This window comes from Salmo salar, chromosome 12 (assembly GCF_965601325.2).
Source record: "Salmo salar chromosome 12, fSalSal1, whole genome shotgun sequence".
NCBI lineage: Eukaryota > Metazoa > Chordata > Actinopteri > Salmoniformes > Salmonidae > Salmo > Salmo salar.
In genome coordinates this window covers 28,350,737-28,378,598 of record NC_138302.1, presented here as the reverse complement: position 1 = coordinate 28,378,598, position 27,862 = coordinate 28,350,737, and the positions used below count along the sequence as shown (strand labels likewise).

Sequence of the window (27,862 nt, the reverse complement as noted above, 5' to 3'; positions counted from 1 at the left end):
GGGTTGGATCAAGAATGGATCAAGCTAATTATTTAGGAAATGTGATGAAAAGTAGACCCTGGATTTATGCAAGATGCTGTGGACATAGCTGGCAGCAGCTCGACACACACACACACATCTCTAGGAAGGGAAGCAATGAGGCAGAATACATTCAGAGCTACATTTGTGATGAGTGTGTACTTCTGCAGAATGGGGAGGGCCAACGTGATTAGATGAAAGGCGACTTATTATACAGTATCTTCCTATTTTATGAATGTACAGTATGTATGGATAACCCCTAATGAAAAAGTAAGGATTGTTCAGATGAATCGGAATGTGATATTTGAGAGGCAGAATGTGAAATGGTGACACTGTGGATGTAGATTTATCACAGTCCAATCATATCAACAGTGGAAATGAGCAGAATGGAACACAGAATTTCCCATCAGCAACACTAGTCCTTCAGATAGGTTGTTGAAACGTATTATCAATATCCTTCACAGACTCTTGCATTGCAGAAAGCAAACAACATGTTCCACACACTGCTAGTGATGCTCCAAAACAGTTTGTGATGAGAGTCTGAGTAAACAAAGGAAAAGATCAGGACAACAGAGAGGACGAGAGGAAGCGAAGGATGATGAGAAGAAAGACGACAAGTGTATGACTCACCAGTAGAACCTGTTCACATGCTCATGAACCAGCTGCCATTTTCTCCCGAAGTCCAGGGAGGCGTACAACTGTGAAGAAGAACATAAAAAGAAAAAGAAAAGAGAGAGAGAGAGAGAACATATCAGTCTACTTATCACAAGACAGAAAGTGAAGTGACAGTGGGCTTGAGTCATGGCAGGATAATGCTAGGGAAGAGCGTACCCGGGGCAATAAAGCGTGACACTCTAGATAGGCTGACATTACCTTAAACTGACATCATCATTATAACTCAGACCATTCATGTTAACATATAGGCCCTATCCTGTTTCCTTTTCCAATTGTAAATTAGCACGTGGTATAGATAAAGCACTTCAAGTCCAATATGTTCGCTGCAAAATAGGTTTAACATTATCGTTTGCTTTTCCTCGAACAGCAAAACCTTTGGTGGATTCATGGTGACCAAATGAAGTGGAGTAATTATATATCAAGTTTTGTATCAAACAAATGGAAACCAAAGCCTATAGAGGAAGAATACAAATCCAGAATGCTACTGTAAATTAAGAACATACTTGTCCAAAAATAAATATATTGCCCTGTTGACGATCAGGCGTAGTACTGCCCATAGCCTAATTTCATTGGTCTAATTACATTTCCCACTTCCTTGGTGCATAATGACAGGGTGCATTTTGTTCCATTACACTGATTGATGCTACTGATGTTGCTTCCTGCTGGCTGTCTGTATTGTTATTTTAGTCCTACAGACAGAGTCAGTGGCCCCAGTCAAACTCCATGATAATGTTCTACCTTTATCAGAGCGGAAATCTGACATTCAACTTCGAGGCCAACAGTCATCAAACACCAGGAACAACTTGCCATATTTGCTACATGCAAACAAATTGTTATGCACACACACAATAGTAACTTAACTGTCATCATCATAATAATCATGTTATTTATCACTGGCTTGGTACCAGATCTGATCCTATAGCTAAACCATCAGTAAATAAATAGTGGTCCCAAGCCATCTTCCACCTCATAGGATCCTGCATGTGGCAGGCAGACAGAGCCATGTTCCTCCCAATAGCAGTGTGTTGTGGCAGGCAGGCTGAGCAAGGCAGCCGGTAGTTTGGCCGGGCTAGTCTCTCATCACTCAAGACAGTGACATATGATACCACTGGGTGAGCTCAAGCTGCACTCATTCATCAGGCCAATGCCATTTTTATTCTAAAACTCAGAGCTGTCACAAAGTGAACTTCATAGTTTCCCCCTCACGTCAATAAATCAAAACACCTGCCGGATCCAGAGCCACTGATGAGGCCAGCCCGGCGATAGCCAAGAGACAGAGAGCAAGAGATGCCAGGGAAACTTGTCTAAATGGTGGTTGTAGGATTGAGGATAAGTCCAACTGGCTGTGCTGCTGCTCCAGTTCCAACTGTTCTGCCTGCGGCTCTGGAACCCTGACCTGTTCACCGGACGTGCTACCTGTCCCAGACCTGCTGTCCCAGACCTGCTGGAACCCTGACCTGTTCACCGGACGTGCTACCTGTCCCAGACCTGCTGTTTTCAACTCTCTAGAGACAGCAGGAGCGGTAGAGATACTTCTCGTAGATCGGCTATGAAAAAGCCAACTGACACTTACTCTTGTGTTACTGACTTGTTGCACCCTCGACAACTACTATGATTATTTTTATTTGACCATGCTGGTCATTTATGAACATTTGAACATCTTGGCCATGTGCTGTTATAATCTCCACCCGGCACAGCCAGAAGAGGACTGGCCACCCCTCATAGCCTGGTTCCTCTCTAGGTTTCTTCCTAGGTTTTGGCCTTTCTAGGGAGTTTTTCCTAGCCACCGTGCTTCTACACCTGCATTGCTTGCTGTTTGGGGTTTTAGGCTGGGTTTCTGTACAGCACTTTGAGATATCAGCTGATGTAAGAAGGGCTATATAAATACATTTGATTTGATAACAGTTGTTGGTTCCACTCATCGATTCACGTTGATGAAGGATTTCAATTTAAATCTATATGGCGGTATATACTTCATTGTGTTCTGAGACTTGTTTAGCTGTGTACTTTAGAATGCAAAACGCTGACACCAACTAATAACCAATTATTTAAGTAGTACATGTGGTTTACCAGGAAAGAGAGACGGAAAAGGAGAGTCATGATTGTTGTGCCTAAGCTAGGTAGGTAATCAATGCAAGCTTTTGAGAACATGTCAAGCGGACTAACGAAAACATCTGATTATGTAAAAGAACAATAACATCACGGCGCGTGAGGGCACAGAGGGCGTCGCACAGCAGGTGTTGCTTCTTCATCTAAAGAATAATTAATTCTAATGTGGATTAGGGGAAAACACAGAACATTATGTACAAACATTATAGCTGATGCATATGGTGCACTGCGGCCCCAAAGAGTGGGCATCCAGCAGGCTGAATCACAGTCAAGGCTCCAAGGTCTTATACAGGCCTTTTTTCCAGACAACAACAGCTTTATATTGTCTGCAGCCAGCCAGTGAGAACGTTTACAGCTATCAAATCATAACAAACTTTATTTGTCACATGCGCCGAATACAACAGGTGTAGACCTTACCGTGAAATTCTTAACACTTCTTGAACTGCACTGTTGGTTAAGAATACATTTACCAAATAAACGAAAGTAAAAAATAAGAAAAAGTAACACAATAAAATAACAATAACGAGGCTATATACATGGGATACAGGTATTGAGTCAATGTCCGGGGGTTATAGGTTAGTCAAGGTAATTTGTACATGTAGGTAGGGGTGAAGTTACTATGCATAGAAAATAAACAGCGAGTTGCAGCAGTGTACAAAACAAATGGAGTTGGGGTGGTGTCAATGTAAATAGTCCGGTGGCCATTTGATTAATTGTTCAGCAGTCTTATGGCTTGGGGGTAGAAGCTGTTCAGGAGCCTTTTGGTCCTAGACTTGGCGCTCCGGTACCGCTTGCTGTGCAATATCAGAGAAAACAGTCTATGACTTGGGTGACTGGAGTCTGTGACAATTTTTTGGCCTTTCCTCTGACACACCAGGCGGTGATGCAACCGGTCAGGATGCTCTCGATGGTGCAGCTGTAGAACTTTTTGAGGATCTGGAGACCCATGCCAAGTCTCCTGAGTGGTAAAAGGTGTTGTCATGCCCTCTTCACATCTGTCTTGGTGTGTGGACCATGATAGTTCGTTGGTGATGTGGACACCTAGGAACTTGAAACTCTCGACCTGCTCCACTACAACCCCATCGATGTTAATGGGGGACTGTTCGTCCCGCCCTTTCCTACAGTCCACGATCAGCTCCTTTTTCATGCTCACATTGAGGGTGAGGTTGTTGTCCTGACACCACACTGTCAGGTCGCTGACCTCCTCTCTATAGGCTGTCTCATCGTTGTCGGTGTTCCATCAGCAAACTTAATGATGGTGTTGGAGTTGTGTTTGGCATGCAGTCGTGGGTGAACAGGGAGTATAGGAGGGGACTAAGTACACACCCCTGAGGGACCCCAGTGTTGATGATCAGCATGGAAGACGTGTTGTTGCCTACCTTTACCACCTGGGGGTGGCCCGTCAAGAAGTCCAGCATCCAGTTGCAGAGGGAGGTGTTTAGTCCCAGGGTCCTTAGTTTAGTGATGGGCTTCGTGGGTAGTATGGCGTTGAACACTGAGCTGTAGTCACATGAACAGCATTCTCTCATAGGTGTTATTTTTGTCCAGGTGGGAAAGGGCCATGTGGCGTGCGATTGAGATTGCGTCATCTGTGGATCTGTTGGGGCGGTATGCAAATTGGAATGGGTTTAGGGTATCCGAGAAGATGCTGTAGATGGGAGCCAAGACCAGCTTTTCAAAGCACGTCATGGCTACCGACATGAGTGCTATGGGGCGGTAATCATTTAGGCAGGTTACCTTCACTTCCTTGGGCACAGGGACTATGGTGGTCTGCTTGAAACATGTAGGTATTACAGACTCGGTCAGAGAGAGGTTGAAAATGTCAGTGAAGACACGTGCCAGTTTTTCAGCGGATGCTACTGAGAGCATTATCACACAGTCAGACAGAACAGCTGTTGCTCTCGTGCATGCTTCAGTGTTGCTTGCCTCGAAGTGAGCATAAAAGGCATTTAGCTCGTCTGTTAGGCTTGCGTCACTGGGCAGCTTGCGTCTGGGTTTCCCTTTGTAGTCCGTAATAGTTTTCAAGCCCTGCCACATCCGACGAGCGTCAGAGCCGGTGTAGTAGGATTCAATCTTAATCCTGTAATGATTCTTTGCTTGTTTGATGGTTTGTCTAAGGGCATAGCGGGATAACTTATAACTGTCCAGATTAGTCTCCCGCTCCTTGAAAGTGGCATCTCTAGCCTTTAGCTCGATGCGAATGTTGCCTGTAATCCATGGCTTCTGGTTGGGATATATACGCACGGTCACTGTGGGGACAACGTCGTCGATGCACTTATTGATGAAGCTATTGACTAAGGTGGTATACTCCTCAATGCCATTGGATGAATCCCGGAAACAAATTCCAGTCTGTGCTAGCAAAACAGTCCTGTAGCGTAGCATCTGCATCATCTGACCACTTCTGTATTGAGTCACTGGTACTTCCTGCTTTAGTTTTTGCTTGTATGCAGGAATCAGATTTGCCAAATGGATGGCGGGGGAGAGCTTTGTATGCATCTCTGTGTGTGGAGTAAAGGTGGTCTTGAGGTTTTTTTTCGTCTGGTTGCACAGAAATTTGGTAAAACGTATTTAAGTTTGCATGCATTAAAGTCCCCGGCCACTAGGAGCGCCACTTCTGGATGAGCATTTTCTTGTTTGCTTATGGCCTTATAGAGTTGGTTGAGTGCACTCTTAGTACCAGCATCGGTCTGTGGTGGTAAATAGATGGCTATGAATAATATAGATGAGAACTCTTTGTAGATAGTGTGGTCTACAGCTTACCATAGGGTTCTCTACCTCAGGCAAGCAATACCTCGAGACTGCTTTAATATTAGACATCGCGCACCAGCTGTTATTGACAAATAGACACACACCCCCATCCTGCGTCTTACCAGATGTAGCTTCTCTGTTCTGCCGGTGCATGGAAAATCCTCCCAGCTCTATATTATCCATGTCGTCGTTCAGCCACAACTCGGTGAAACACAAAATGTTACAGTAGGATACAGTTGGATAATCTTGATCGTAAGGCATTGATTTTATTTTCCAATGATTACACGTTGGCCAATAGAACGGATGGCAGTGGGAGTTTACTTGCTCGCCTACGAATTCTCAGAAGCAGCTCGAGCTCCACCCCCTTTTTCTCTGTCTTTTCTTCACGCAAATGAAGGGGATTCGGGCCTGTTCCCAGGAAAGCAGTATATCCTTCTCGTCGGACTCGTTAAAGGAAAAGGCTTCTTCCAGTTCGAGGTGAATAATCGCTGTTCTGATGTCCAGAAGTTATTTTCAGTCATTATGTACAAAACGAGTAAAAAAATAAGTTACAACCAATGCAAAAAAACTAACAAAATAGCACAGTTGGTTAGGAGGTTGTAAAACGTTAGCCATCCTCTCCGGCACCATCTTAAATCTTTTGCCTTTGTCTTTAAGGGAAGGAATAAATGGGCTTTTATTTTAACATTGTCCATATGACTGATATCGTTTAGATAAAAATATTAAATGTCATATCTGGAGGTGCTTTTTTATGAGTGAATGTGAGCATATTTCTGTGACTGATACATCAAAAGCTGTAAGTCATGTCTCCACAAGGTAAAGTTCATCACCTCTTAGCACACAGCGTCTTGGCCAGTCTGACAGTGTCTGGGCCACTCTGAGAGTCTCTTGGCCAGTTAGACATTGCCTTGGCCAATATAACAGTGTCTTGGCAAGTCTGACAGTGTCTTGGCCAGTCTGACAGTGTCTTGGACAGTTTGACAGTGTCCTGGACAGTCTGACAGTGTCTTGGCCTGTCTGACAGTGTCTTGGCCAGTCTGAGAGTGTCTTGGCCAGAGTGAACCTGTATAGAAGCTGTACTACTGTATACAGTATGTGGTCAATCTTCACAGCCATCCCTTCAACATGGTCTCTTTTAGTAGCTGTACATAGATACAGTACATGATTTCACCAACACATGCTTGTGAACACTGTACTATCACTACCTATTCATTATGGTAGTGGATATGAGATGATGACTAAGATGACTGTCATTCTGTCCATCATGTCTGGATCCTGATTGACATAGAGGAAACAGGGTGGCATCATTTGACAACAGTCTGGGTCTTGTGAATGTTTAGCCTACTGTGAGCTCTGTATGAGCCCTGGGCTAAAGTGGCAGTCATTTGCAAGGCAGATGGCAGAATGTGTTTGACTTGTGCTTCATATTAGTAACAGGACGCTTCATTTACAGTGTGCTACAGGGCAACAATCAACTCATATTTATTAACTTTATACAGTAGCAGATCAAGTATAGAAGGAACTAAAATTGGATTTCAAGCTAATAGTAACAGGGATTGTCAATTTTGTTGGTGCCATACTTCAGGCTACATACGTGAGTTGAAGCCTGAACAATACTTTACAATATGTGACTCGTTTCAAGAAACTTGGCGTATGTCGCGCGTCACTACTTCACAGGACCACTATTTGAACGTAAACGTATTTTTTTATCAAAATGCTTTTTTTGGCAGAAATGCCTTCCAGAACATGTGAACTTTCATGTGCAAACTTGTATGCCATCTGTAAATATCGTTAAATTAAAAGCCTAATGGTTTAGCCATGGAAAAAGTCAGCAACCTTCTCGCTAGCCATGATTAGCTGAGATAATGAGGGTGCTGGACACGCAGAGAGATGAGTTTGAATTGGTCTGCCATGTAGCAGGCTTCTGCCTATAATATAAGCTTGTCAGTATGTGTAGGTAATCCTTTCTAACGTGGCTTTTTTGAAAGATATCACATAGTAGAACTGCTTAAGGGTTGCTCTCCACTTTCTAGAGGACCGAGTTTTGAAATCTGTGGAATTAGACTTTGATAGATAAGGAAATTGAGAAATTCTGGCGTTTGATTGCAAATATGCAGACGGAGTCGAAAAGAGAACACAGAAGGCTCCGGATTACATCTTCAAACTAAGGGCAACCATGGAAACCATGACAGAGAGGGAGAAGCGTCAATCCATGTACACAGGTAAGAGAGTGTAGCTGGCTACATTTTCAGATATTACACATTTCAAATTTTGTCAGCAAGTCGTTTTCATTTAAAGTTAGTGTACTGTTAGCTAGCTAGCTAACGTTAGCTGGCTGGTTAGCTATCTAACATTACATGTATGATCTGTGTAGTAATATTATTTGTATCTCAGAGCCATTTGCATAGCTAGCTAACATTGAACCTCGTTGGTTAGCTACCTGCAGATTCATGCAGGGTAGAAATGTTATGAGTTGGGATTATGGTTAATTGTTTAGCTAGCTAGCTACATGTCTAAACAAAAGACTCCACTATACCAGTAACTATTTCAATAGAATGTTTATGATGTCACTGCGCCAACTGTCAATAGATGTAGCTGGAAAATTCGCTCTGGCTATCTACTCTGATTTCAGAGCACTCTCATGTCTGTTTTCCAGAGCGCAGAATAACTGACAAATTTACGAACACTCAACACCCGTTGAATATGGCCGGTGTCAGTAAACGTTGGCAAAATGATTTTATTGTTTACAGCAGCACAGTTGCAGTCACCAAAGCTCTGGATGACATAAAAACAGCCTAACCAGCTTTGTTAGGGCGAGTAAAAGGGCCAGAGAGAGCTGTTCTCTCATTTGTGTCTGAAAGTAGCTAGCAAGCTAGCCAACGTTAGGCAGTTATCTTGGGTGATTGACCGCTGTTGTTAGGTCAGAACACTTGGATCAACCCTACTTTTCCAGTGTGCGCTCCGAGATGCGAAACGCTCTGAATTTACGAACGGCCAATCTGACAACGCTCTGAGTTTACAACACTCTGAGTTTACAACGCTCTGAGTTTACAACGCTCTGAGTTTACGAACGCCCAGAGAACACTCAGGCACTCCTGATTAAATTTACAAACACACCTGTTGTCACGTCCTGACCATAGAAAGATGTTATTTTCTAAGGTAGAGTAGGTCTCTATGTTTTCTATTTCTATGTTGGCAGGGTATAGTTTTGTATTTCTATGTTGGGGTTTTGTTTGGGATGATCTCCAATTAGAGGCAGCTGGTCCTCGTTGTCTCTAATTGGAGATCATACTTAAGTAGGGTTTTTTCCACCTGGGTTTGTGGGAGATTGTTTTTTGAGTAGTGTATGTTTCAACTCTGCGTCACGGTTTGTTGTTTTGTTCTTTAGTTTATGTTTATGTATCGCATAGTTTCACAGTGTAAATAAAATGTGGAACGACACACACGCTGCACTTTGGTCCGCTTCTCCTTACGACAACCGTGACACCTGTTGTATAAACCAGCCTTTAGTCTTGAAATCTTTGGTTATTTAGCACACAGCCTCACATGTGAATCCTTAAAGAGATGGTTGGGGCTAAAGCCTAAAAGGGTGTGAACAATGCTGAATGGGTGTAGTCAAAGAAAAGCTCTCCAGTAGGTACAAAAAGATTCAAGGGCCATTTTCTCAAAAGTGAGGTTACAAGTTTATCACCTTTCAAAGCAGAATTCCTTTCCCAATGTTCCTCTGTCGTCTATGATATACCAGTTCGGAGTCTCTACTTTTACGCAATGTAAAAAACACCATTTCAAATGTTGCTACATCAGACCAAATCGAGCCGGTTGGTCACATATGCTACAGGGCAACAATCAACTGTACTTATTTGATTAACTTCATAGAGTAGGAGATCAAGCCAATAAAATTGGATTTCAAGCCAATAGTATCAGAGATTGTTAAGTTTGTTGGTGCCGTACTTCAGGCTACATACTTCAGTTGTTTTTGGGTTTCATTAAACTTTAGTTTTTAAACTTTAATATTTTTTTCACTAATGCTCTTACTCCAGTGGTCAAAGATATGTAGAAAAACAAGACTGCAGTCACAGAAAGGTTATCTGAGGTTCTTATTATCTATCTTACTGCCTTCTTTCATCTGAACCCTGGAAGCTAGATATCACAACTGACCTCTCTTTCACCACCAAAACATCCTCATTCATTAATTAAAGGTCCAATGCAGCCATTTTATCTCAATGTCACCAGGAAGGCCAAAACGCCATTCCACCACAACAGGCTTAGGTTTCAGGAACTCTATTGAAACAGCTCTTACATTAAATGGACATTATCATAATTTTCACAATTTCACAGTATTATTCAATAGCGTGGACATACTGTATGGAAAAAAAAAAACACAGATAAATCGCGTTGTGACGATCATCGTAGAGAGGAGACCAAGGTGCAGCGTGGTAAGTGCTCATGATAAATGTTATTATAACTCAGAACACTAAACAAAAATAACAAACAAAGCAAACCGAACGTCACGTTCTGCAGGCTTTACTGAGCTGTACAAAAACAAGATCCCACAACTGAAGGTGGGAAAAAGGGCTGCCTAAGTATGATTCCCAATCAGAGACAACGATAGACAGCTGCCTCTGATTAGGAAGCATACTCGGCCAAACACAAAGAAATATATGACATAGAATGCCCACCCCATATCACACCCTGACCTAACCAAACAGAGAAAAACGGCTCTCTCAGGTCAGGGCGTGACACTCGTTTTTGACTGGATTGGTCCATTATCACCCCAATAGCACCCTAATACATAATGGAGGAATCTCCTCCCAACTGAAATAGGACATGTGGCGTTATGGAAATGGTAATGGCGTATTATAGACCCCATGTCCTGAACAATTACTATAAGTCATTTTTAAAACACCTAATATAGGCTTCTATGAATTCCTTAAGCATTTATGTACAGTACTCTAAATCAAACCGCACCGGTTGACAGTGCCTTGGCTCTGACTAGAGCGGAAGAGGAGGTGATGGGACAATTCTTTCTGGAATTTATGGAGCCAGGAGAATGCAACGCGGCGGTGCTGGAGACGATCCTATGGAGGGGAGTATATGAAAGTGTATGCAAATGACCATCTGGATTGTTTGAACTGCCTGGGTGTTGGGGAATAAGAGGTCTCTGCTCCGGAGCACAATCTACTGCATCACTTGTCACACCTCCCTTGTATGTTCTATAGAAATAAGACTGTGTTCAGTCTCAAATAGCACCCTATTCCCTATATAGTGCACTACTTTTGACCAGAGCTCCATAAGGAATAGGGTGTCTTTTGGGATGTTTACTATGTCCTTATACTGTACTGTAGAGTTGATACTCTGTAGTGAACTTCAGAGAATAATGTAGTTAATTTGACAGTTATGTTTGAAATTGATGAACAATACAGGAAATGGAATTAGACCTGATGATACTGTATGGATGTCCATTAAGTTTGTTAGGTGCCATGCTGTCACTGCAGTAAGAATATTGTGGTAGGCTGATGTGTCAAATCAGTTGCATAATGTTTAAATCCCAGTCTTACAGACTTATAGACCTGTAATACATATTACAGCACAGCATTAATGAACCTAGAAAGTAATAATCTTCAGAGTTTGATGACACATAAAAATGCAACACGCAAAAACGGCAACAGCATGTATTCTCATATAGCGTACCGTATCGCTAAACATGTAAGCAGAAAAGCTCATGTTGCTAGTTGTATACACTTGCCAAATAAAACAATTATCTCATGAGATGAACTTCATACGCTAATGGAGACCACTTTCCTATAAACCAATACCAATTCCCTCTCGCGTTGCGGTGATGTACTACCCACCACCGTCCCTCAATGGGTCTTAATGGGGCAAACATCTGCACTACCGCAGTTAAATAACAAATGATAGCAGCAGTTGAAACGGCGCTGCCGTTCACAATGTCACCAAATGTGTAATCTCTGGTGGGGAGGAATGAGGGCTGTTGAGCTCAGTCATCTATCCGCTAGGTTGGATTCGCTCTGCAAACTCGTCAACAACAACCTCCTAGAAACCCATCCACCTTTTATAGGTGTAGTGTAGTGGTGTGTAAAGAGATTTTTAAAAGGTTAATGTTGTGTTTGAATAATGTGTGTGGATGTGTAAGTAAGTATATTACTTTTGCATGTCTAGACTGTGAAAAAACATGCGGTGATTCACAATGCAAATTAATAATACCCAACTAAGTACTTAGGCTCGGTATGTCTGCATTGTTATCCAATTAGGCATAATTGCGCTGTGAAGTGCTATGAGGTAAACGCGGAGAAAATGGCAATATTAGTCCACTGCTAAAGAAAATATGGGCACTTATTAGTCCATTGTTAAATGCAATACGGGCGCTTATTAATCCATTTTTAAAGGCAATATGGAGGTCTGTATTGTCATTGTCATGACAGTGTGTTTCAAATTAAAGTCCATTAAAGGTGTCCTGAGAGGACATGCTGGTTCCAGTGAACCGCAACAGGAGCCGACCTGTTGCAGCTTCAGCTGACAAGTTGGCTGAGCACTAAAGATACCTGCCATCTGGAGGGGCATTGAGCTGAGAAATGCACCACAGTGGAGGAGGAGAAGGAGCAGACATTTTGTCTCTGGACCAGCAATACCTTGCAGGGTCTCATCCAGGTCTAAGGTGGGTGGGAGAAGGGAGGCACTGCGGTGGTGGTGCAGGCCATTTTGGATTTAGATAAGCACATACTGTTAGTAAATGAATAGACAGGAATGTGTTTTTATTTTGGAGGAACCATTTTGGGGTCTGACTCCACAGCACCTTGCTGGTCGCATCATGACAAAGTGGGCCTATGCACTGCAGCGTTGGAGACTGTGGAGGCCATTTTGGCTCAAGATCAACATCACCTTCCAGGATCAATTCATGAGGAGGAGTGAAACTGCTGACATAAGGAAGCCATTTTGTCATACAGTGTGTTCCATTGCAGGGTTTGCACTGCATTATATAATACAGCCACAGTTGGATACTAAACTTTTACTACCTGGTTACAGGTCTGGGAACACACAAACGGGGCAGATGTTGTTGCTTCTGCTAACAACACAAGCTCTTTAATCAGAAAAATGGTTTACTGCTCTCTCTGTATTACAGCACATCTATTTAAGTTTTGTCGATGTCAGAAACGGGAGGTTTTAGAATGAAGAATCAGTATTGAGCAGCAGAAAGGTGTCAGCCGCGGATTACAATGACAAGAGATGATCCTGTAAGCGAAAGCACTCTGGGATTTATAAATTCACTGACTCCTATTAGACAAGGATTGATTTAAACTAGCTTATCTGAAGGAGACTCCTCCTATGACTGCTGAAACCCATCCAAAGAAAGGCAATATCCCACATATTACTGTTATTACAACAGAATATAATTTTTATGCATTTTTAAACAGTCAATTTAATTCAAATGAAGACAGAAAAAAAAAAAGAAAAAAAAATAACATTTCTCACTCTACATACGTTATTGAGACAGATGTCCCTCGTTGCATATGGGCTAACGTTTAGTGGCGATACGATTCTGTGTAGAAAAGAATTAATGGCATACATTTGCATCATTAGGGCGGATTAAGTCAAGCAATGTTTGCTTATAGAAGGACTGGAGGGACAGTGTGGCACGCTCAACATGGCTGATTCCTTCCATTTCCTGATTTGTTTTTTGGTAGCTGCCCCCCTAGGAGAAGGGTATGGAGAAAAATTATCCATTCAGCTAAGCGCCAACAGCCAACATTCGTCACATTTATTTGTAGCCTGAGTGTTTTGAAAAGCAAAAACAATGGCAAGCAACAAATGTTGGAGAAACCTAACCAACAAGGTTAATGAGGTAGAAAGTGTCAAGAGAACGACCACACATGTTGTTTTGATGATATAACACCTTAGCGATTAGCAACATTTTACCTCTCCCTGAGCCTTCTCCATTTACACAACTTAGTTCTGCCACAAAAGTTGTGCCCATTTTCCTCAACAATCAGAGTGTGATTTTCTCATTTCACAGCCTGCTTCTCTCCAGACTGATAATACCTCCAAATCCTAAGACCCTGACAGACTGACGGCGGGTTTGTCCAGATGTGGGCCACTCCTGTTCAGTATGATCTCTGTGAAACCAGGAGAAGCCAAACTATCCTTCAGAAATGTTCACATGCCCTTGAAGGGTATGATTGCTTTGGACTGAACTGAACTCCTGTTCATGACTTTACCTGAATAACAGAGAGAGGATGATAGGAGGAGGGGGGATAGGGGTCCATATATCACTCTACTCCGGATGAGAGACAAAAGGTACAATGTACATTTCAGGCTGTTCTCTTTCATTATTCAGCCCACAGTACTTTAATTTGCTCCCCATCCAAAATGCTCCCTGCTGTTTCTTAAAATGACTATTCTTATACTTCCAGGTCACCTTGCTCTCTAAGTTAGTGTACAGTACAGTTGAACATGTCATATCCTGTTGGGTTTCAGAGGATATTTCCTTCCAACAATTACCTGCATCACACAAACTGATATACTACAAAGTAGGCTGTACCATTTGTAATGTTGTAAATAGCATGGCAGTTACGTCATTCCAGCTTTAGATACAAACCTATTGTTTAGTAGTCCGCCGTACAATATACTATATAGCAACATCACCCTTTCAATATGGCATATTCCATGTACTCTTATGTTTAGTACTGTATTGAGCATGGAAACAAACATTGTATATAACAACATCAAAGTTACTTCAAACAACAAATTCTGTTTTGTTTTTTTCTGACATCATTGTACGCACAATATAACAGCAGAGTATGTACTTTGATTTATTTTTACTGCGATGCTGGATGTTCCTCTCCTCTGTTACTTCAACGAAACAAAAGCAATAACAAATGTGCTGGGTGAACTGCGGCACTATTTCACCTTATGGGGAGTTCAGCTTTACAATAACCTTGGGACTATATATTTGGATATATAGACATATTGATTTATGTCTCCATGGTGGCACAATGAACATACCCCTACATGCATGTTATGAATGCACATGCAGTTGTTAACGTGACAACCATCTTGCCATGGACCTCCAATGGGATTTCCTAACACATAGGGAATGAACTAACAGCAACAGCATTATACCACAACCCAAAATGGGCCCTGTCAACTTCAGTCACTCATTACCATTAGTCAACCGGTAGAGTAATTCAACTTACCACATTACACCAAAGACAACAAAATGTCACAAGAATGTAAATAATGATACTTTTTTTCATAAAAAGCTTACGGAAACAATATTGTGCCACTACTCCTCAGGACATATGGATAGATTTTCTATGAGAGAGAAAAGGTGGAGACCGCATAATGATGAGACACTTAGTTTCACTACTGTTCCGGATTTATAGGCTCCTGGGCAAGTTACGATCATTAGGGGAATATGTGGGGGAGTGGACGGGGGATACGACTGGAGCTGGGGTGGGGTGGATGGGAAATAACATCAAGGTTTTTTCTGGTGAACGCAGCACTTTTGAACTATAGGTCTTTGATCTTCCCTCCGCACTATTTGTGTAATGGCATTTTGTGCAACGACGACTCCATATAATTTCACACTCCAATTAGTACAATACTAATGTTGTCCTAAAGAGCCAATCTCCGGGCCACATTAAACAAATAAGTTCTAAGCCTCAAGGGCATCAAAGGTTCCCCATCCAAATAAAACTGGCACTGAATGTATGTCTAAGTGGAATATATGTGGGAAAGGAATTGCAGCGGAGAGCGAATGAAAATGCAAATGAAAAAGCATTCTCCTGGCATTTGATTGTGTTTGGTTATTAATGTCATGGGAGAGGTAGATAATTACTCCCAGGTGTGTAGTATAACACTACAGGTTAGATATATGGGAATTGACACTCTGGAAAAGTAATATCAATAATGTAGAGTACACCTTTGTGGGTACAATCTGGCTTGCTGTCCAAATCTACAGTATGGGACGTTAACCTGTTGGGTCTAGGGGGCAGCATTTGCACGTCTGGATAAAAAAAATGTACCCGATTTAATCTGGTTACTAATCCTACCCAGTAACTAGAATATGCATATACTTATTATATATGGATAGAAAACACTCTAAAGTTTCCAAAACTGTTTGAATGGTGTCTGTGAGTATAACAGAACTCATTTGGCAGGCAAAACCCTGAGACATTTTCTGACAGGAAGTGGATACCTGATGTGTTGTATTGACTTTAAACCTATCCCATTGAAAAACACAGGGGTTTAGGAATATTTTGGCACTTCCTATTGCTTCCACTAGATCTCACCAGCCTTTACAAAGTGTTTTGAGTCTTCTGGAGGGAGATCTGACCGAACAAGAGCCATGGAACGGTGATGTCCCATTAGACACCTGGCGCGCTAGTTCATGTTGGGTACCCTCGTTCCAATACGTTATAAAAGAGTATGCATTCGTCCACCTTGAATATTATTCATGTTCTGGTTAAAAAAGGCCCTAATGATTTATGCTATACAACGTTTGACATGTTTGAACGAACGGAAATATATTTTTTCCCCACGTTCATGACGAGAAGTCCAGCTGGCTTACATCATGTGCTAACGAGACGGAGATTTTTGGACATAAATGATGAGCTTTTTTGAACAAAACTACATTCGTTATGGACCTGTGATACCTGGAAGTGACATCTGATGAAGAGAATCAAAGGTAATGGATTATTTACATAGTATTTTCGATTTTAGATCTCCCCAACATGACGTCTAGTCTGTATCGCAACGCATATTTTTCTGGGCGCAGTGCTCAGATTATTGCAAAGTGTGATTTCCCAGTAAGGTTATTTTTAAATCTGGCAAGTTGATTGCGTTCAAGAGATGTAAATCTATAATTCTTTAAATGACAATATAATATTTTACCAATGTTTTCTAATTTTAATTATTTAATTTCTGACGCTGACTTGACTGCCGGTTATTGGAGGGAAACGATTTCCTCAACATCAATGCCATAGTAAAACGCTGTTTTTGTATATAAATATGAACTTGATAGAACTAAAAATGCATGCATTGTCTAACATAATGTCCTAGGAGTGTCATCTGATGGAGATTGTAAAAGGTTAGTGCATCATTTTAGCTGGTTTTATGGTTTTGGTGACCCTGTCTTTGACTTGACAAAACATTACACACAACTCTTGTAAATGTACTGTCCTAACATACTCTAAATTTATGCTTTCGCCGTAAAACCTTTTTGAAATCGTGAAACGTGGTTAGATTAAGGAGATGTTTATCTTTCAAATGGTGTAACATAGTTGTATTTTTGAAAAATTTGAATTTTGACATTTATTTGGATTCAAATTTGCCGCTCTTGAAATGCACCTGCTGTTGATGGAGTGCACCACGGGTGGCACGCTAGCGTCCCACCTAGCCCCAAGAGGTTAACCGGGTGTCCTGACTCTCTGAGGTCATTAAAAGATCCCATTGCACTTATCGTAAGAGTAGGGGTGTTAACCCCGGTGTCCTGGCTAAATTCCCAATCTGGCCCTCATACCATCATGGCCACCAAATCATCCCCAGCTTACAATTGGCTCATTCATCCCCCTCCTCTCCCCTGAAACTATTCCCCAGGTTGTTGCTGTAAATGAGAATGTGTTCTCAGTCAACTTACCTGGTAAAATAAAGGTAAAAAATAAAAACATGAGGCAGAATCGCCCAGATTTGGTATCTGATTGGAAGTTTTAGCACAGACCAACTCTGCGCTACTGCGACAAAGTATAGTATTCTGTATCGACAAAGTATAGTCCAACTCCAGTATAGATCAACTCCAGTGTAGTCCAACCCCAGTATAATTCAACTCCATTATAGTCCTCCAGTATAGACCAACCTTAGTATAGTCCAACTCCATTATAGTACTCCAGTACAGACCAGCTCCAGTATAGTCCAACTCCAGTATTACATTTACATTTAAGTCATTTAGCAGATGCTCTTATCCAGAGCGACTTACAAATCAACCAACTCCAGTAAAGTCCAACTCCAGTAAAGTCCAACTCCAGTATAGACCATCTCCAGTGTAGTCCAGCTCCAGCATAGACCAACTCCAGTATAGTCCAACTCCAGTATAGCACAACACCAGTATAGTCCAACTCCAGTATTGTCCAACCCCAGTATAGTCCAACTCCAGTATTGTCCAACTCCCGTATAGTCCAACTCCAGTACAATCCAACTCCACTATAGACCAAATCTAGTATAGTCCAATACAAGTATAATCCAACTCCTGTGTAGTCCAACTTCAGTATAGTTCAATTCCAGTATATCCCAACTCCAGTATAGACCAAATCCAGTATAGTGCAAAACCGGTATAGACCAACTCCAGTATAGACCAACTCCAGTCCAGATTGGCATTCCACTGAAAGAGGAAGCTGCTTTGATAACCTGTTGGGGCTAGGGGGCAGTATTGAGAATTTTGAAAAAAATATGTGCCCATTTTTAACTGCCTCCTACACCAACTCAGAAGCTAGGATATGCATAGATTTGGATAGAAAACACTCTGAATTTTCTAAAACTGTTTGAATGGTGTCTGTAAGTATAACAAAACTCATATGGCAGGCAAAAACCTGAGAAAAATACAACCAGGAAATGAGAATTTTGTGGCTGTACTATTTTCGAGTCATTGCTAATAGATCACACAGTGACAAAGGATTCATTTCGCACTTCCTACGGCTTCCACTAGATGTCTACGATCTTTATAAAGTTGTTTGAAGCGTCTATGATGAACAGATACCGGATGACAAGGAAGAGAAGTTGACGTCCCTGGGATGTCGTCACTTCATTATTGTGCGCACCTGCGCGTTCATGTGAGTTCATGTGAGGCGAGACATTTTTCAAAAACGTTTTTCAAGACACAGGAGAGGTCGGGTTGAAATATTACTGATGTTTCACGTTAAAAATGGCCCTAAAGATTGATGCTAAACAACGTTTGACATGTTTGAACGAACGTAAATAGATTTTTTTTTTTACTTTTCGCCGTGACTTCCCCCCCCCGCCCTACTTTTGAGTAGCCTACCGAAGCGCTAACGACATGGAACAACTTGGAGTTATTTGGACATAAATTATGAACTTTGTCGAAAGAAACCACATTTGTTGTGGACCTGGAATTCCTGGAAGTGCCTTCTGATCAAGATAATCAAAGGTAAGGGATTATTGACAATAGTATTATTGATATTAGATGGTTACAAGATGGTGCTAACCTGTATATCCTAGCCTATTGTTCTTAGCACAGCACCCCATTTATTGCAAAGTGTGATTTCCCAGTAAAGTTATTTTGAAATCTTTGAATGACAATATTATAATTTACCAATGTTTTCGAATAGTAATTTTGTAAATTGTAACGCTGATCCACCGGAAACATTTGAGGGGAAAAAATTCTGAATTTCACCGCTACAGTAAAATGCTATTTTTGGATATAAATATGAACTTGATGGAACAAAAACTGCATGTATTGTATAACATAATGTCCTAGGAGTGTCATCTGATGAAGATTGCCAAAGGTTAGTGCATAATTTTAGCTGGTTATCTGCTTTTGGTGACGCCTGTCTTTGAATTGACAAAACATTACACACAGCTATTTTCAATGTACTCTCCTAACATAACCTAACTTTATGCTTTCGCTGTAAAGCCTCTTTGAAATCGGACAATGTGGTTGGATTTAGGAGATGTTTATCTTTCAAATGGTGAAAAATAGTTGATTATTTGAGAAATTGAAATTATTAGATTCTTGCAGTTTTGAATTTCCCGCCATGGTCTCTTGACAATAAATCCCAATACTGGGATCAGGTCCTCAACAGGATAATCCCCTATTTCAAATAGATGATGAGGAAACCAATACTGCGGCTGGCAGCTTCAAGTGACCATAAACACTAATGGTTTCAAAATGACCACCCCTTTCACTATCGCTCTCCCTCAGAGAGAGACTTTATCATACTGATAAACAAGAAAAAATGCAGAGCGGTTTATGTTAGCAACATATGAAAGTGGAGCCGGCCACAGAACGAGGCTGTTGGACTGTAGTTAAGAGGCGAGGTTCAGCAAGAGGAAGAATCCATCACGTCGACTATTACTTCTTCCCCACTGAAAAATACTGGCACTGATACCCAGCTGATCTTATTTGCAAAGGTAAATGTCAGCCTTGTCCCTGGCCAAGATACTGAGATACACACTCTGACTTCTGTCTGTGACGGAGGAGAAGAGGGTGATTCAAAAGGCAGGGACAGGGAGAAACAAGAGAGGGAGTGGGAGAAGTATAATAAAGTGTCAGATCACCATCAGTGCAAGTTCAGGGAAGGGACGTATGCAAACCGTGTTTTCTCCCTCACTGTCACTGTAATATGGGCCAATATGTTTCATAAAAATAAGTGATTTTGACCCAGGGTCAAAGAGATCTCACATAGTTGGGGGTTTGGAGGGTAAACTGAGGGAAAGAAGTGAGAATATTCTGGAGGCCCTGTTTCAAAACAGGTAAACAAACTTTAATTAATTATCTTCTCTCCCACTTCCTGTCACACACACACACTCCTCTACACACACACTGTACCCCCCACCCCCCACATGACTTGACAGACGAATACCAATAAACTGACAGCTCCCCCACATAAAGGTTATGACGCCGCTGAAATATCAAAGCCTTCAGATGAGTGGATAGGAATTCTAAATACACCCTGTGGACGTGTGGTATTCACCAAGGGCAAGGAGGGCTACTCATAAGACATAACACAATACCTGTATGAAGGTAGCCTGCCTTAGCCTTGCAACTGGGGCTTGGAATGCAATAAAGAGCTGCCCATCCTAAAAAGACAAAAGGATGTCACACTCACATACAGTCAGGTACAAAATATTTGACACCCTTGATAAAGAAGATCAAAAAGACTGTATTAAACAAATAATAAAAATACTGAGCAATGCAACAAAAAAAGAAGGTAAATGACATGGCTAATGAGCAACATTTTCATGTCATCTAACCGCAGCACAGGTTCTAATTCAGGTGCCAATTACATTTAGCAATCTCTAGGCATGAAGATGAAAAGAAGGTCTTTGGCCATGTACACAAGTAGTGGGGTTGGTGTCTAAAGAAAGATCCATATGAAGAGAAGAACCCCATACCGACTGTAAAATATGGTGGTGGATCTTTGACTTTATGGGGATATTTGTCTTCCACTGGTCCTGGGGTCCTTGTTAAGGTCAGCACATCATGAACTTTACCCAGTACCAGGACATTTTAGCAAAAAACATGTTTGCCTCTGCCTGGAGGCTGAAACTTGGCCACAAGTGGATCTCCAGCAAGACAATAACCTCAAGCACACATGAAAATCCATAAAGAAATGGTTAATGGTTGGTTACATGGTGGTTACAATCTGGGGTTTGAATTGAAGAGGCAGTCCATCAACTGGGGCTTTAAACTCAATATAAAGAGGCCGGCACATGATGAAAAACCAAAAGGATGTCACACCTCCACAATATCACCAAAGGAACACAGGTGTATGGCAAGAAAGGCCTAGCAACGACAAAAAGTTGTGTTTCTCACACACGCTACAATCTGTTTCCTTGTTGTTGACATATGGTCTCCTCACTCCTCTCTCTATTTAATAGCACACCTCCATCCATCTGCTATTGTGACAATGTATACATCCTCCAAAAAACACCTCCAGATGTATCCTCACCAGGAAGACCCTCCTCCACAACACCTTCCCCAGCTTTATCCTCACCAGGAATACCCCCCTCCACAACACCTTCTCCAGCTTTACCCTCAGCAGGAAGACCCCCCCTCCACAACACCTTCTCTAACTTTATCCTCACCAGGAATACCCCCCTCCACAACAACTTCTCCAGCTTTATCCTCAGCAGGAAGAACACATTCCACAACACCATTTAGTTATAGTCTATTGTATTATAATCTTTTGGGCTTTGATCCATCCTTCCTCCACTTGACTAATGACACTAATCCTGCTATCTGTAACAGGCAACACACCTAATGCAGCCAAGGGGCCAATCAAATCCCTTTATAAGCACTGGAGGGCAAGTGAGTTAGAGACTGGAGAAGTCACAAATAAACCTGAGATACACTGACGCTTTATTCTAGTGGCGCTGTCTGGCTATACTGATTGTTTTCCCCAGTAGTAAGAATTACAAATAATCCAAACGGGCCTTAGGTGGTGTGTTGGGTTGCCTGCAATGTAATGGTGGTGCTGGGTGACTAGGCTGCAAATGGTGTATGCAGGTGATCCAAATTAATTTGTTGTGAGTTATTACTCTTTTTTATCTTGGAATGTTGGATACTGTGAACTCGTTTGACCGTGTGAAGAAATGTGACTTGTTTCTGTTGATACATCTGAAAAAGAAAGTTTTTTGCTCACTTTTTTCAAAGGTTGAAATGAAGTGTGAATAAATACATCTCCAACATGTCAACTATCTAAGAGCAGCATGATTTGGTTGTTGTACAGAATGCGGTGGACTGACGTTCTTCATCTGACATTGTGTGTCTGACTGGGAGACAACAGGGGTCTGACAGGAACATTAATTGGGAAAAACAATGTCAGCTACCTGGGGTTCTCCTCTTGACATACACAAAACTAAATTATTTGAACACCAGAAACCTGAATAAGGGTATCATTAAACACAGGGAACACTTGTATTAAAAGACTGGTGCTAAGGGAGCTAAGGTTGAACTTAAACAGGTTAGATATTGTTAGGCTTCGTCATAGACTGGCAATAGATAAATGGACATAAACAATCTTTTTTTCACAATCAATGTTTTATGTCTGTCTGTGCTAATGTCATTTTATCTACACTAGCAGCTTTTTCTGAGGTAAATTGTCTGCTCTCATTAACACTTCTAACTACATAATGAAACCAAAACCACATATCCCCAGGTGACCACAGTAATTGCAATGTGTACTGAATACTTGAACTGAACGGTCCCACAAAGTTAACATTTTGATGAACATATCCTTTACACAATACATTAGGGACCCAAGGCCTTGTCTCGCAGGTCCAACGAGGTGCGTGAGGCGACATGCAATATGTTATGAATGGAAAATAACTTGAATCGAGGGGACTTGAGATTTTTAAAAGGTTAGTCTTCACTTCTCCCTTGAGACTTCCACCACTAGCTTCCTAGTTACATGAATAACTGAACTGCACTAAAAAACCTGGGCCTGACGTTGTCTAGCATAACAGCTCTTGTCAAAAGATTTTATAAGACAAGCAGCTTGAATACTGAAGTCAATTAAGAGACTTGAACAGTTGAAAAGCCCCAGAGGAACAAGAAGAGAAAAAGTTCTGTATTATGTTCAGTTGTTTAAGTGCTTTCCACCCTCATACTTTTTTGAGACGTGTCACAGACACTCTAATTGTAGCGCCCTTAGTCAGAGAGAGAGAGAGGAACAGCTACATCAATAGTAATCATGTCTTTACACAGCCCACACATTCTGAGCTAAGAGTCAAGAGAGGTCACCCAGAGTTCACGAACTCGAAGTAGAACAGCTTACTCCAGACATTGAGTAAAGAGATAAAGATTGACCTGCATTGAATACAAAAGACTGACAACAAATATTAAAGTGATCTGACAAAGCCTGAGACACAGCTGTTTAAATATAAAAAAGTAAATATGTGATCAGTACAGAACAGACTGTTTTAAAGTTGCACTTGTATGGACCCCCAATGAAATATACTCCATTACCTAATTAACTAATCACCATTGGATTCCATGTTGCATCAATGATTAAGTAATAATTTCACCAGAGCCTTACGTATCTCATCTGAGAGTGTTCCATGTTCATAAAGGTATGTATTTTGACCGTGTTCAATGTCCACAAAGGTATGTCTTCTGAGCATGTTCCATGTCCACAACGGTATGTCTTCTGAGAGTGTTCCATGTCATCAAAGGTATGTATTTTGAGCGTGTTCAATGTCCACAAAGGTATGTCTTCTGAGAGTGTTCCATGTCATCAAAGGTATGTATTTTGAGCGTGTTCAATGTCCACAAAGGTATGTCTTCTGAGAGTGTTCCATGTCCACAAAGGCCCATCCTTTTAATGCAAACAAAATATCACCAATATCTATAGTGTACATTAAACATCCCTAAACGTTCTGTTACAAACTCGTATAGTCCGCATTCTAAAACGAAGGCTATCACAGGCCGAAAGCGTAACAAATTACAACCTTTGGATCGGTCCAGGTTTCATTGTTATGACTGATATTGGGGTCAGTTAGCAACCCAATGTGTCAGTCTTCTCCCTTCTCCACCTCAACCAGACTCCCCAGTGTGATAGCCATCTTGGTAGCCAGGGAAGACTCATTGGCCATAATGGTAGGTCTTCTTCACAGGGGGTTATATGGGGTGTGACCTGTGTGTGAATGGGGGGTACAGAGCTCTCCTCAAAATGAGACCACTGTACAGTGAAGGTTACAGATGAGAGCACTGGTGTATAGGACTGCATTGTCACTGTATGTGGTTTGCAGGCCAATAGTGCTGACATCTTCTAATGAATATTAGAATGTTCCATAGTCGTTACAAGTAAAGTTACTATGTAGTTGTAATCATGTTATAACACAAACATGTTCATTGCATCTAACTAAATTGCCATGGTAATTAAATAAGGTAACGTCTAACTAAAGTATCATAAAATGGATAACAATAATCGATATTCTAATCAAAACTTCAAGATGGTAAATAAATCATTAAATCACAGCAGAAGAATATTCAATAAACCAATACGGCACCATTGGAACCGGGATGGAATTAAGTTAAAAGCTTGGAGTTTTAGCTTGGAGTTTTATCCGACTGTGTAACACAGTTCAAAATCCAAAGCATACTCTATCAAACAACCAACTGTGGTGAAAAAACAACATGGAGCTCACCTTCTGGTCGTGGCTGTAGGCTAGGGCCCAATCCTCCTGTGTTGGATGGAACAGAAGGCTTAGAATGTAGAAACTGAGGCGGTATTTCTGATAGCTCGCTCCTTCATCCGAGCTGATGAGCACACTGCTCTCAAACTCAGGATCTGTCAGCACCATTATCTGGAAGAGAAGGAGAGGTGGTGGGATGGAGAGAGAGAGAGAAGAGGGGTGAGGGTGAGAGAGGGAGGAGATGGAGAGCAATAGAGAAAGAAAGAGAGTGAATTTATGAGTAGAGAGTGAGGGGAAGATTGAGAGAGAGAGCGAGAGAGAGAGAGAGAGAGAGAGAGGGTTAGCCATATCAGCACTCCAGGTCTAGTGGTTGGCATGCATCAAGCTGTTACTAGCACTACACCTTCACTTTGTTTTAAACTTCATTGTACAAATGTGCCTGTCTCGCTCTGTTGCTATGGTTTTTTGGCCTCTTCCAGTGCACTCACAGGTCTGTTCTTTGGTGCACTTTGGCTTCCAGTCACCCCTCTCCAGATACATTCCCTTTAATGAGATAGAGGTGGTTCAGAATACCCCTGTGGACCTATAAGTAAATCGTGAGGGGCCACAACACAACTACAACAAAAAGTTGCTTTGTTAAAGAATAGGATAAGTTTTAAGAATATACTGTTGATCAATAGCCTGTTGTGCTATGGTATTCTGTAACACACCTGTGTAGCCAGAGAGAACTCAACACAGCATGACTACATGTCAAGCATGACTACATGTCTAGGCAATGCAATTTGTTTTGAACAATATCTAATTCTGTGATAAGAAAGAACAAATATGTGTGCAATTAAGAATCATGTCTTAGTGGAATGCTCAATGTTACCACAGCAGGAGGAATTATATTTCCATGCTAGGAATAATACAGTCTCTGCTTTCATTTTGTCATGAATTCAGTGAAAATGTAAATGTTTTGTTGCATATTTGTTAGAAATGAGCCTCTTGAGAAAGGAACGACAGAGCAAGATCTGTAAAACTAAAATCATGTTCATAGTATAAAACCTAAGATTCTGTGAAAGTACACACCATTGACACAACTTATTTAAGATAAAGCTGTCACGTTGGCATGAATGATTCGGGAGACAGACGCAGGAATGTGTAATAGGGTTTTTTAATTAAGCCCAAATTACAGTGTGCCGTGTAAAGTAAAGCAGACATTTGCACGAAGACCAAACAAACACTAAACAAAACACAGGGTTGAAATCCAAACAAAAAGAGCGAGGAGTACCTTGATTTAATAACACACGCGCACAATGATTAAACACATGGGACGAGACCGGTAATCCTCTGCGCAATCCACAAGGGCACGAAAGCCCAAAACACACAGCACAGGTACTCACACGCACCAATGGACATTGTAGCAATAACCGACAAAGACAATGGTGAACAAAGGGAACACTTATACAATTACTAATCAAATGGGAATAGGGACCAGGTGTGCGTAATGACAGTTCCCAGAGGGATCCGTGACAAAAGCCCTTTGTTTGGAAGCCTGTATGATATATAATATGAAAAACTACATTGTAACAAAATCTGACCTTATTGGTGTAGTATCTATATCTTGGTATAATATGATTTATTTGTGGAGGGAAGTAAAGCAGACATTTGCATTACAGTTAATTACTTTCAAAACACAGAAATATCCCTAAAAAGCATATCCACTATATAACCAGGCCCTATTTTCTCAAAGTGATCCATAGATATATTGATTAATAAGACATACATAGCTCAAATATGCTTTCTCTTTGTGATGTAATGCAATAAGACATTAACCTGACACCTGGCTTTAATGATAATTAACTACTAAACCCAGACAGAAAAGGAGAAGGGAAAAGCGTGACTTGGATAGTGTCACAGCCCAAACTGCTGTGTTTTCTTTCCCTGCAACAGATTTGAATTGGAAAAAACAGCAGTGCATTTGTCACTGACAAAAATAACACCCTCTTTCCCCAGCTTAACTAGGAATCCTCCCCAGCCCTCTTTCCCCAGTTTTAACTCGGAATCTCCCTGGTGGTGATTTAGATAAATTGTTATTCATTAAAGCTAAAAAACAGACTGCGGACTCTGTGCCATTTTTTTATTTAAAAAAAAATGTTCCTTCAATTTATTCTTGTTCGCCGACCTTCAAATGTTTCCATTCATTGTCGTCACTGAGGGACGAGGGACTGCGAAGGGCCCCGTCTATTACTCCCAGTGTTTTAGGGCCTTGTCACATGTAATTAAATAGTTTCTAATGTTAGGTCTAATCATTTTTCATAATATTGTATTAATCGACAGCATTTATTATGAGTGGAAATTGTGTTTCACCTTGCATTTTTTAATCTTCTGTCAGAACCTTTCTCTCTGTCTCACCACTTAGAGGGGAAAGTACAAATGCTAGAAGTCCTTGAAGGGTCTGGGTGGATCAGTGTTTCTTCACCACTGAACAGGGAGACACTGAACTTTTCTCAGCTCTCTAATAATAATATAGGCGAGTCCTTTTCAACCAGGCTTCCTTTATATTTACTGTAATACACTTCATATTAAGACCTCTCTCTATTGAGGGCTTGTTGTATAGCTGTACTCTGTATATCCCCTATATCACTGCTGCATTTATTGGAAGGTGTAATATTACACTTTATATGTTGAGAGTAAAAGGAATTTGAGAAGTCTGGAAATGTATTAACTGCCAAAGACGATGAATCTTTAACCAGCCTGATTTAATTTCCTGCACAGTAAATATAATTTGCCATGTGACATATTCAAGAATAAACCCTGTTCAAACATGATTTATCTTACAAAATTTTGAAAAATGTATTGGACAAATACCATAACCAGACTAAAAGCCTTCTCGTAACCAATCTCTCGGTAGATTTAATTAATTTCCTTTCAGAGATTGTTTATGTGGCTCATATGGATATTGTCATGTCCATCTGTTCCTGAATCAGTTTGAACAGGCACTAAGTTCCACAAGGGGAGCTTATGTAACAGCCCACAGCATCGTCAATAACTTTCACATGATCAAATATAACATCGCATCGCCAGGTAATTAAGATTTTGCTCAACATCCACTTGCCAATTGATTTCCTGGGAACAAAGAGGAGTGAGGTTGGTAACAAAGCTTAGATCAATACAGGTTGTTAGGATAACCTCTGCATGTTATCTGCTGATGTTCAGCTAGTTGGTGGGAGTCCAGCAACCGAGCTAATCGTCAAGAGAGGAGTGCGATAGCCATTGCTGTGTTGTCTGAGGGGCGGAAGCCTGTTGTTGGATGGTGCTCGAGTCATCTGATGACCACAAACAAGGGGAGGAGAGGAGGAGAAGATTTCTCACAGCAGATTAATCTTGTCAAACACAGATCAATTGTGGCCTATCTGTGAGTGAGCGCTCTGTAGGGAAG

The 27,862-nt window shown here is 41.2% G+C and overlaps 1 protein-coding gene across 1 annotated transcript in view; it reads right to left on the bottom strand.

Annotated features, from left to right (window-relative positions):
- LOC106564691 (VPS10 domain-containing receptor SorCS3) overlaps positions 1-27,862 on the bottom strand; it is a 251,017-nt gene that overhangs the window by 47,952 nt on the left and 175,203 nt on the right. The window contains exons 4-5 of the mRNA XM_014130944.2: positions 24,451-24,609; positions 649-716 (exon numbers count right to left, since the gene is read on the bottom strand). Coding sequence (XP_013986419.1) covers positions 649-716; positions 24,451-24,609 — 227 coding nt within the window. The remainder of the gene's footprint in view (positions 1-648; positions 717-24,450; positions 24,610-27,862) is intronic.